This window comes from Narcine bancroftii, chromosome 6 (genome assembly GCF_036971445.1).
Source record: "Narcine bancroftii isolate sNarBan1 chromosome 6, sNarBan1.hap1, whole genome shotgun sequence".
NCBI classification, from domain to species: Eukaryota; Metazoa; Chordata; class Chondrichthyes; order Torpediniformes; family Narcinidae; genus Narcine; species Narcine bancroftii.
Genome location: NC_091474.1, coordinates 71529342 through 71541780, shown reverse-complemented (window position 1 = coordinate 71541780; position 12439 = coordinate 71529342). Strand labels below are relative to the sequence as shown.

Genomic DNA, 12439 nt, shown 5'->3' with positions numbered 1-12439 from the left:
TAGTCATGTAAAAAGCACAATTTATACAGTATAGGATTATTTAAAGGGGAAGTATTTGTATTATAGAAGCTGTTAGTAGGGGAGAATGGTTGGATGTCAGAAGGGCAAAGAGCTCGCAGGATGTCACCGTTCTTTGGCAATGCCCTTCACATTATTCTTCATTTACATTGCCTCCAGCAAGACTGTGTGATGTCTGAAAACATTGAAATGTAGGATTTATCATGGTTAAATCATCTTTACATGTTACCCTGGTGAGATTCACTTGCAGAAAAACTGTTCCATCCACAGTGAAAGACCATTTAAGAAATTAGATTTTGGCTTAATCATGATGTCAGACCCTGCTGAATAGTTCACTCTAACTGGTTGCTGAAGTTGTTATGGTTACTTGGCAAATTGTGCTTTGTGACCTCTCCTTTTCTATACTGTCTAAACATACCAATAACATAGATAGGAGAAGGAACGATGTCCTCCAGCATGAGTTCAGGGATCTAGACATCTGTTTAGAACAAGACCTCCAAGGTTGTGATTTCTGGAGCCATGAGGTAGTGCATAGTGGAACAGAAGGAGAGGTCAAAGACGAACGTGTGGCTTAAGAGATGGTGCAGGAGGATGAGCTTGAAGTTCTGAGATCATATGGATCAATTTTGGGGAGGTGGGATCTGTACAGGTGGGACAAGTTTCACCTTAACTAGAGTCGGAACCAACCTCCTTGCTGGAGATGTTGGGAAAGATTTAAACTTTAAACTGAAATTGCCTTTCATCCTTCTAAACTCTACCAAGAACCAGCCGAGAGCCACCAAACGCTCCTCGTATGTTAACCCTCTCATCCATGGGAACGTTGTTGTTGACCTCCTCTGAACCCCCTCCAATGCTAGCACCTCCTTCATTGGATACGGGCCCAAAACTGCTCACATTACTCCAATGTTGTCTGACCAGTGCCTTGTAAAGCATTGGCATTACGTTTTTGCCTTTATATTCTAACCTTCTTGAAACAAATATTAACATTGCATTTGCCTTCATTATGATGCACTCAACCTCCAAGTTAACCTACAGTGAATCCTGCACTTGGACTCATTAGATCCTTTGCACCTCTGCCTTCTGAATTCTCTCTCCATCAAGAAAATAATATACTTCTTTGTTCCTTCCATCAAATTCTGCTGGCCACTCCTCAGATCTCTGGTAGATTCTTCTTTGGCTTGGCTTCGCGGACGAAGATTTATGGAGGGGGTAAAAAGTCCACGTCAGCTGCAGGCTCGTTTGTGGCTGACCAGTCCGATGCGGGACAGGCAGACACGATTGCAGCGGTTGCAAGGGAAAATTGGTTGGTTGGGGTTGGGTGTTGGGTTTTTCCTCCTTTGCCTTTTGTCAGTGAGGTGGGCTCTGCGGTCTTCTTCAAAGGAGGCTGCTGCCCGCCAAACTGTGAGGCGCCAAGATGCACGGTTTGAGGCGTTAACAGCCCACTGGCGGTGGTCAATGTGGCAGGATTAGTTCAATGTGATATCCCGTTCACAAATCCTGCATATTATTTCCATATATCTTTGCTCTCCTTCAAATAATGATCAGTTAAAATTAGAGACTTTGACCATGGTGGGAAGAACATAGACATTGGAATCGGATGAGGTTGTTCCCCATAATAATTTAGAGTGTTTCTACAAAGTGCAAGAGATTGTTAGTATCATTGGAACAAGTTCATTGTCTTAGTTATTATGCTTGGGATGGAGAAAGTAAATTTAAAAATGTTCAGTAGACCTAGTTCATTACAGTACATATACATGATGGACAAATCCATTCTGTTTCTAAGCACCTAAAAGTACAGTTGTGCAGCCTCACCATGTCTACACTGACAAAGAATGGAAAGAAGAAAACTACATAAAATCTTGTTAAACATTTGGAGTCCTGCGCACAATCCTGGGTGTTGTATTTAAAAAAGAAGTGGAGAATATGCAGAGGGGTTTTGAAAGGATGATGTCAGTAACATAAGGAAAGGATGAGCAGAGGGGGCATCTTTGCTCTTGAGGAAAGAAGGCTAAGAAATTATGAAACATTTGGATAGAGTGAGTGGAGAGAATGTACATTTGGGAGCCAACAGGCAATTCAATGGAGAATTCAGAAGTAACATCTTAACCTGCTCATAGTACATATTAATTTACAAGAGGTCCAGGAGAAGGGTCTACTGTGGATGTATATGAAGAAGGGCAAAATTATAAATGTTGGTAGAGATTGGTTAGGCCAACTGACCTGTTTCTGATAATCTTTTGGAGATTGTGATTCCATTTGATGTATTTGCTTTGTGTTCAAGTTTATCTGTATTCATGGTGTGACAAGCATTTCAGTTCAACCTCTTCATTTGGCTGTTGCAGGTCTCTTGTTGCTAATCTAGCAGCTGCAAATTGTTACAAAAAGGAAAGGCACCTGGACCATAAGGAAAATTGGCAACTGGTGGAAAAAGCCAAGGTGTATTATATTGCCGTATGTATGATTTTCATCCCAAAATTATAAGGTTTGATTTCAAATGCATGTTCTTTAAAATCTTGTCTATCTCAATGATAATGTTAACTCATGTTTCTCCTTTTAAGTGAGTCCTTTACATAAGTCAGTGATTATAGCAGGAGAGGTTGGGAAAATAGGCAAAGAGATGGCAGCTAGAACACAGAGCAGGGAAGTACAGCCATGCAGGAAGGAATAAAGAAGTGGACTATTTTCTAAATGGGGAGAAAATTCAGAAAGTGCATGTGCAAAGGTACTTGGAAGCCCAAGTGCAGGATTCCTTGAAAGTTAATTTGTATGTTAACTCAGTAGTTAGGAAGGCAAATGCAATGTTAGCATTTATTTCCACAGGGCTAGAGTACAAATGCAGGGATCTAATGCTGATACTTTATAATGTGTTGGTCAGACCACATTTGGAGTATTGAGAGATTTGGGGCCCTATTTCTAAGGAAGGATGTGCTAGTGTTGAAGAGGTTCCAGAGGAGGTTAACAAGAATGATGTGAGTGTTAATGAATGAGCAGTGTTTGATGGTTCTGAGCCTGTACTCTGTAGTTTAGAAGGATGAGGGAGGAGGATCTCATTGAAACAAACTGAACGTTGAAAGGGGTGGATAGAGTGGACATGTAGAAGATGTTTCCAGAAGTGCGAGAGTCTAGGGCACAGCCTCAGGATAAAAGGAGGTTCCTGTAGAACAGAGATGAATGTTTCTTCAGTCAAAGAGTTGTGAATGTGGAATTCATGGCCACAGATGGCTGCGGAGGCCAAGTTGTATGGCATACTGTATTTAAATGGAGCTTAGCAGCTTTCTGATTGGTAAGGGGTCAAATGTTAAGGGGAGAAGGCAGGAACATGTGGGTGAAAGGAATATCAGCCATGATTTGAATAGCAGAGCAGACAATAGCTGAATGGTCTCATTCTGCTCCCATCCTTTATGGCCATTAATAAGTGTAATGTGAGGTATTTTGGCCAAAGAAATCTGAAAGATTTTTGGGAGAGAGAATGGTCTTCAATTTAATTTTAAGAGTAGTGCGGACCCTTGTGTTGCCAAGCAAACATCAAATAATAACCAGATGTAAGTGCCTAAGCTGCTCTAAGTCAAAAGTGAGCTTCATCTTAACTTTCATGCGAGTTTTTTCTTGGATTTCCTTGCTTTCATTGCAACAAATTATTTATTTTTTGCCTCTAGATTGTAAATATGTATTTTGAGTTTGGCAACACAAGAGACTACAGACACTGGGATCTGATATGAAAAATAAACAAACTGCTGGAAGAACTCAATAGGTCTGTGGAGACAAAGAAGTGCTCGATGTTTCAGGTTGAGATTGTATGCAGTGCAGATACAGGTTTTTAACCTGTATCATTAATCATTCCTTTGCCCATACCGATACTGCTTGTCACAAAGCAGTTTATCGAGCAGTTTATTTTTTATTTGTACTTCATTAGACTTATGCCTTCTAAAACCAGTTAATTTAACACTATTATGGTACCAGTGAACCAGGTTCAAATCCGGCACTGTCCAAAGAGTGTGTAGGTTCATCCCGTGTATGCATGAGTTTTCTAGTTTCCTCCCACCCTTCAAAAACTATGGGACTTGTCAGAGGTTGTAGGTTAATTGTTGCATTTTGGGGGGCATGGGCTCGTGGGCCCGAAGGGCCTGATGTGGTGCTGTGTGTCTAAATTAAAAAAAATATGAAAACACATCAAGACTGATAGAAGGCGGCTGCAGTTTCCCCTGTAAAGTTATCTTCGATTTTCCCCTATTCTTGGTGAGGTATTGAGAGAAGATGGGGATTTTATTGCATGGATGAGGAGAAAGCATAGGCCTCATCTTTTGTACTATGTTCCAATTTCTGCAATTTGCCCTCTAACCAAGAGTAAATTGACAGCTAAAGAATGGATTAGTTGATCAAGCCACTAAAGTGTAAAGAAAGGAATTTCTAACTAACTGATTTTTGATCAATAGGAAGGCAGTGTTTTAGTTAATAATAAGTAATCAACAATATTATTGGATGAAATTTGAAATCATGATTGAGCAGTGATATTAGGTTGAGTTGGCGTTAGAGCCTTCTGCAAACGTGTGGTTCACCGCAGTTTATACATTCAGAAACATCACCATCTTTCTTGTTTTCTATCTGGATGGCACCATCGTACATTCAAATTGGACTCGGGTCTGAAACAAAACATTAATTGAAGATACCCAATTGCACTGGGAGATGGAAAATAATTTGATATTCTATTGACAAAAACCATCAAAGCAACTGAATAGTGACTTGTTGAAAAGCAGACCTGTAAAACCCTGAAATAAGTTACCATGCCTTGGCTACGAAGTGATTCAATCTGTGTCCTGTTGACAGATTTCAGATTTATAATCATAGAACATACATGACATCACATACAACCCTGAGATTCCTTTTTCCTGTGGGTACGGCAGAATTACCACTAATTGGTAGTGCAAAAAAAAACTCTACACAGCCTATACATGTAAACAAATAAAGAAATGTAAACAGATAACAAATGTAAACAAACTGCAATAAAGAGGGAATAAAAAAGAAAATAAAGTGCACAAGTAAAAATCCTTAAATGAGTCCCTGATTGAGTTTGTTGTTGAGGAATCTGATGGTGGAGGGGGGAGCATCTGTTCCAGAACCTGCTGGCACCGATACCTCTTTCTAACAGCAGCGAGAAAAGAGTGTGCGCTGGGTGGTGTGGATCCTTGATGATTTCTGCTGCTCTCCGTCGGCAGTGTTCCCCATAGATGTTCTCGATGGTGGGGAGGGTTTTGCTTGTGATGTCCTGGGGTGTGTCCATTACCTTTTGGAAGCCTTTACGCTCAGAGGTATTGGTGTCTCCGTACCAGACCGTGATGGAACCAGTCAGCACACTTTCCACCACACCGCTGTAGAAATTTGCCAGGGTTTCAGGTGTCATACCAAACCTCCATAAACTCCTGAGGAAGTAGAGGCGCTGACGTGTTTTCTCACGATGCCATTGGTGTGTTGACTCCAAGAAAAATCCTCCTAGATAATGACTCCCAAGTACTTAAATTTGCTCACCCTCTCCACCTCTGATTCCACCCCCCCCACACCCACAGTGATCAGTGGGTTGTATACATCTGGTTTTCCTTTCCTGAAGTCAACAATCAACTCCTTAGTTTTGGTGACATTGAGTGCAAGGTTGGCAAAGGTAAAGGTCCCATTATTGTCACATAGTACTCTATTTCAAATGTAACAGGAAATTCTTTAACTTCTGTTTACCATAAGGCAGACAGAGAGTCACCACTTAGTCCAGTGCCCCTCACAGAAACCTTCAGCACCTGGTGTTTCTAGGCCCTCACCCCTCCAAGTACCGACCAGTCCTGGGCCTGCTTAGCTTCCAAGATCAGACAATCTTAGGTGTATTCAGGCTACTTGGTGCTGTTGTGGTGCACATTCAGCCAAGATTTCATGACTGCTCACTCATCCCCTTCCTTTACACAACCCACTACTGTGGTATTGTCGGCACATTAGTAGATGGTGGTGTTGTCGTACCAAACTACACAGAGCAGGGGACTAAAAACACAGCCCTGTGGTTCTCTGGTACCAATGGAGATTGTGGAGAAGTTCTTCCCAATCTTCACTGATTGTGGACTGGAGGTGAGGATCCAATTTCACAGTGGGGTGTTAACCCCTTATATTCAATTTTTCAATTATTTGCTTCTTTTTGAAATGAAAAGCCATTCAAGCTTAACACCTTGAGCTTTCCATTCCAGCTATTTTCTGCTCACTATCTGATTATTTACCTTGGTAAAATCTGCTTCAAGTCCCAATTTTGCATGACACTGTCAATTGGTGTCAATCTGTGAAACTTCAATAATGATGAGTCCAGCCATGGTGAATTATATATAACCTCCAACTGTCATGAATGCTTCTTAACATGATCGAAAGATAGTCTCTGCCACATCTGGCAAATACAAAATCTCAGCAGTTATAGTTTTGTGGCCCTCTATTTGATTATATGCTCTTGTATTCCTTTGCTGCAGCACAAATACTTGATCATTGAGAATGGAGCAGCTGGTGTTAAGTGTGACAATTGATTATACAGTTAGTGAGTCCATTGAAAATAATGTTAGCAGTTTCTTTCAGCTTTACAACCGCGGTGTTAATGCTTTCTACAGCCTGAAACCTGTTAATACTTGCTGATGTGTTTAGGACAGCTTTAATCGATCATGCCATCAACAATAGGGGAGAGGGGGTGATGTATTGGTCCTCAAAACTATGGGATGCAATATAAAAAAAAATCAGAATGCATACATGTATTGGCAGGTCTTAATATCCTTCACTCTATCCCCATCAAGGCATGCAGGTAATTAGTAGAGTCTGTTTTTGATGCAATTTCGGATGAAATGGGTTCATTTATAATAAAACGAAAGCATGCACCTGTTCTATTGCAGGATTAATGTAGATGAATTTCCTCTTCAGCTGCAATGTTACTTGTACTGATAAAGCTTCTGGCATAACTTATTTTCTGTCTGCATTGAATTCATGGGAATATGCTTAATTTGGAATATGTGCTGGGTTTAAATGTTTGGAAGTGTTTTGTTGGATTAGTGAATGAATGCAGCACTTTATTTTCTTGTTTTCAGATCTGCTTCCAGAATAACTGCTTTAGGCAAGGGATTTATGATGCTTACCAGCCACACTCTTGGTGCCTGCTCTTCCATCATGTGATTGTGAAAACTGCATTATTACACCACGCACTTAGCCAATCCAACAATTGCTAGAGCAGCAGTGATGCTGTTTTGCAAGAAAAAAATGTTGAACTAGAGCCAAAAGTGCTGTGCAGTCTGTTGCCAGGGAACTAGTTAGAAGCAATTAATGAAATAGCTGAGAATTAAACAGAGAGAGAACTGCATGTTTCCAGGACCAGTTAGCATTATTGATATCAAAATAGAACATATTCATTAAATTGGCCAGTTTTACAGTTGAATTTTATGGGAGTTTGGGTTATTTATTGTCAGGATTGCTTCCTCCCCCACTACCATGTACTCAACATCATCTGTGCTGTGCTCTAGGCTCTTTTCCCCAACCATCTCAACAAGCTTTGTAATTTGATACTGGCTGACAGATGCACCTTCTGTTCTGCCATTCCAAATTAACCCATTGTGTCCTAAATCCGCAGATGTTTTCCTACAACTTGCACCAATTTTCTCTGAGGGAATAAGACATTCTTCAACAAAACTCATTCCACTTTGGCGTTTTTCTGACCTGTTGCCATCATTGTTCGTTGAAGACATGACCATGGTGGGCCTGATCAGTAAGAACGATGAGTCAACGTACAGAGATGAGGTACAGTCGCTAACAGACTGGTACAGAGCCAACAACCTGTATTTGAGCATTAATAAAACAAAAGAGATGGTTGTTGACTTCAGAAGGGCATGCAGGGACCATGCTCCGGTGACCATCGACAGCTCAACCGTTGAGGTTGTCAAGTGTATCAAGTTCCTTGGAGTGCACTTGGCGGAGAATCTCACCTGGACCCTTAACAGCAGCTCCATAGCCAAGAAAGCCCAGCAGCGCCTCTACTTTCTGTGAAGGATGAGGAAAGTTCATCTCCCCCCCCTCCACCCTCACTATGTTCTAATAAGGAGAGCACCCTGTGCAACTGCATCACCGCCTGGTTTGGAAGCTGTACCTCCTCGGACTGCAAGACCCTGCAGAGGATAGTGAAGTCAGAGAAAGATCATTGGGGGCTCTCTTCCTACCATGAAGAACATCTACAGCACTCGATGTAGGCGAGAAGGACTCCACGCACCACTCATGTTTAAACTGTTCTCCCTTCTGCCATCTGATAGGAAGTACCATAGCACTCAGGTTATGTCTAGGTTGGGCAACAGATTTTTTTCACCAAGCCATCAGGCTCCTGAATTCCCAGAACATATGTGGATAGTGTACCGTGGACTGTTACTGTATATGTCTTGATATTTTAATATTTAAATGTGTTTAACTTCTAACACATTTATGTAAATATGCTCTGTGGAGAAACACGATCTCGTCTTTATCGTTCGAGCATGGTGTGAACGTTAAATAAAGGTGACTTGATGACGTCACCCTTTATTTGCCTTCATTTCTCAAATAATATGTATTGTAGCCACTGAGGGTAATTGGAGAGGAAAGAGTAACAAGTCGCAGTTGAGAGTAAGTACAATCAAAACTATTTGCAACCTTTCATGCATAACCGTTTTAAAATCCCTGTGTCACGCACCCTGATGATGTCATCCCATCATGACATCTGGGAGCTGATTTGCTGGAACTTGTAATGCCGCTACATTCCACCCACCCCCCACCTCCCCAAACCAAAGAACTGGCTCAGAAAGGTCCAATTCATTTGTCTTTGGCAGCCAGCCATACCGTGGAACTGTTGGGTTTGGCACAGGCAGTTCTAAGTCAATGTGTGCAGGTTTTAACTGATCCACTGTGAACAATTGAGGTTGTCCCCCCATGTTTAAGATGCATGTTGTCCTAGAGCTTCATATCACTTTATATGGTCCTTGGTAAAGGGTTTGCAGGGGTGATACTTGTGCGCCCCTTAGGATGAAAACCACTCACAGTCTCCGAGTTTCTTGGGAATAAAGGAAGATTGTGTGCCATGACTAGAAGCTGGTATGGGAGCTAGTTTTCCTACCTGCTCCTGCACTTTGCACAGTGTCACTGAGGGCTGGTCTTCCCATCTACAATGAGACAGTACGAACTCTCCAAGGATGATCAGAGATGTTCCAAAGACTAATTCTGCTGAAAATGAGTTGAGATCTTCTTTAGGCACTGTTCTGATATCTGGTAGCACCCATGGAAGTTCATCTGCCCAATCTAGTTCCAGTAAGCAAGCCATAAGTGTTGCCTTTAGGTATCTATGGAATTGCTCCACCATGATAGGCTGTGGTATGGTGAAGCTGCATTCCAAGGAGTCTAGATAAAGCACTCCAGATGGCAGAGGTAAACTGTGGACCTTTGTCCAAAGTGACATGTGCGGGCAGACCGAAAAAGAGAGATCAAGGATAAAACAAAAGCTCTTGAGTTTGACTCAGTTGAACCTTCGTCAATGAGAACTGCCTAATAGGTGGCCACCTATTAAACTTGTTGATGATGGTGAATAAATATCTGCATCCCTGGACATTGGGATCGGGCTGATGATATCGACATGCACATGATCGAATCTATGCTTTGGCAGTTATAATGGCTGGAGCGGAGCTTTTGTACCTTCAACTACTGGCAGTCCACGCACGTCCTCCCCCAAAGAGTGACGTCTTTCTTCAGACCATGCCAGATTAATTTATCAGATACTAGGCGGACTGTTGACCTAATGGAAGGATGCAATAGGCTGTGAATGGCCTCAAAAATGTGGCACCTCCACGAGACGGGAACAATAGGGCATGGTTGTCATGTCGAGACATCGCAAAGTAGCATATTGCCCTGAGGTCCAATAACCAGGTCCTGGAGCTGCAGGTTGTAATGGCCGTCTTGTCAGATATCTCTGCATCTTGCTCTTGCGCATCTTCTAGGGTGAAACAGTCAACATCTTGGGAAAGTGCGCATACTTGTTGAGAAATGGCACAGAAGAGAACATTCCTTTTTATGGAGATGTGCTCTATCTTCGTAGAGAACTCTGAAATGTAGGATAAGTGACGCTGCTGATGGGCTGACCAAGGGTCTGAAGCTGTACTGAAAGTTAATGGTTTACAGTTTGCAAAAACTTTAAAGTCTCTGCCCTTAAGGAATTACCGAAAGTGCCTGACCGTCAGGTAAAGCGCCAGGAGCTCCTCATCGAAGGTGATGTATTTTGTCTGCATGGTGAAGGTGTCGGCTGAAGAATGCTAGTAGCTTCCATTGTTCATTCACATATTGTCCTAGCACTCCTATGGCCACATCAGATGCATCTGTCAATAAGACGGATGGCATATCCATCCACAGGTGACACAGCACATACATGCTTGCTAGTGCATCTTTAGTCTCCCAAAAGGCATTTGTAGTTGTCTCCGTCCAGCAAAGTTCTTTTTTATTCTGAGTCATCAGGAATGAAATAGCTGTAAAAATCTACCATCCCAAGGAACTGTTGGAGATCCTTGAGCATTGATGGCTTCAGGGATCTTGTGATGGCCTCCACTTTAGTGGGTAGCAGAACCATGCCCTTGCATGTGATTCTGTGTCCCAGGAATTAGATGATCAACTGTCCAAACTGGCACTTTGCTGAGTTAACTGTGAGCCTGAACTCTCACAAGCGGCTAAGTAGGTGTTTTGAATGTTCTTCGTGGGTGTGGCTGGCAATAAGAATATCATCTAAGTAGATGTAAATGAAGTCCATGCCATGCCCCACTGCATCAATCAGGTGCTGAAAAGTTTGCGCAGCATTTTTCAGCTTGAAGGGCATCCATAAAAATTCAAATAAGCTGAGCGTCGTTAGAATTGCTGACTTAGGGACATCTTCTGGGTTAACAGGTATTTGGTGGTAACCACGTACCAAATCTATTTTTGAGAAAATCCTGACCCCATAAAGATTTGCTGTAAAGTCTTATATGTGGGGCATAGGATAGCAGTCTGCTGTTGTTGCGTCGTTTTGGCATCTGTAATCTCTGCAGGGTCTCCAGCCTCTTGTAGTTTTGGGCACCATTTACAACGGTGAAGCCCATGGGGTGTCTGACCTGCATATAATGCCAAACTCCTCCATTTTAGTGAACTCCTATTTCACAAGGGGCAACTTTTCAGGGGAGCAGTCAACAGACTGTGGTATATACAGGGGGCCCTTGGGTTAAAATATGGTGGCTTGCACAATGTTTTGCAGTAGTAGTGGAGAACTAGGGAGTGACGATGTCAGCAAAGTCTTTAGGATTCTGGCAAATTCGTTGTACATTGGAGGGCATGCAAGTGCGGTGTGGGAAACCTTGAATCTCTGAGGCAGAAGGTTTAGAAAGTCATGCTGTTTACCAAACAGTGTCCTTTCATATCCACCATTAGGGATTGAGTGTGGAGGAAGTCTGCTCCCAACAATGACCGGGACATGGCAGCAAGAGTAAACTTGCTGTTGTCAAATTTCACAGCCACAGTTGTTGTCCCAAATGTATGGATAGGGCTGTTATTTACACCGTGAGGTCCGAACCTGCTCCTCTGGTACCAGTATCGAACCCTGAAAGCGGAAGGACGCTAACCTCTGAACCAGTGTCCATGAGGAATTTTTGCCCCGAGAGCTTGTCCCAGTCATAAAGCAGGCTGTCTCGGTGGCCAGCCATCGTAGTCATTATTGACGGCTGGCTTGGGCATTTCCTGAGTAACCACAAAGTGCACAGCATTTGCGGGCACCAGCACTCCAACGTTGGTGATAGAAGCACCAGCTGCTAGTCTCTGAGTCGCATCTGTCCGGTGGAGACCGAGTTCTCATTGTTGAGACTCGAAAGGTGGGTGCCATGGGGTGTGACGCAGCATTTATTTTGATGGGCTTAACGCCCTGCTGATTCACATGCCACAGGATGACCGCCTGTGCAGCCACTGGTTGAGAATTGCTGAAATCCTCGTTCGATTTCGAGGCAGATGTCTATTGGCATATGATCTAGAAATAGCTGTTCAAAGAGCTAACATGTTCCCCCATAAGCTCTGAAGGGGCATGGTCTCCCAGGCAGTCGATGTGGAGGAGATGTGCAGCTTGCTCATGCTGGGAGAGCCCATAAATACGTAGGTGTGCCTCCAGTGCCTCCTACTTACTGTGTGGTGGTGGTTCCCAAAGGAAATCCCCAATGCGGCCGGCTACGACCTGGTCCAAGGCGCTCACCACATGGTAATTCTTGGTGGCATCTCCCCTATTTTTCAGATGTTGAATTGTCCCTCTGCCTGTCCGAACCAGACTTCGGGTTGCAATGTCCAAGAGATGGGCAGTTTCAAGAGTAATGCTGCGCTGTCCATCTCTGGTCCAAAATTTCATTTTGGGCCT

The 12439-nt window shown here is 42.9% G+C and overlaps 1 protein-coding gene and 1 long non-coding RNA gene across 10 annotated transcripts in view; one reads left to right on the top strand and one right to left on the bottom strand.

Moving 5' to 3' along the window:
- LOC138736196 (uncharacterized) overlaps positions 1-12439 on the bottom strand; it is a 64530-nt gene that overhangs the window by 7640 nt on the left and 44451 nt on the right. The gene's annotated exons all lie outside the window — the stretch shown is intronic.
- Positions 1-12439, top strand: part of LOC138736190 (adenosine kinase-like) — a 113575-nt gene that overhangs the window by 68049 nt on the left and 33087 nt on the right. For all 9 annotated transcript variants that reach the window (XR_011340136.1, XM_069885281.1, XM_069885279.1 and 6 more), the window contains exon 6: positions 2361-2469. Coding sequence is in view for 8 of the 9 variants with exons in the window: in XM_069885281.1 (XP_069741382.1) it covers positions 2361-2469 (109 nt within the window). In the remaining variant the exon portion in view is untranslated. The remainder of the gene's footprint in view (positions 1-2360; positions 2470-12439) is intronic.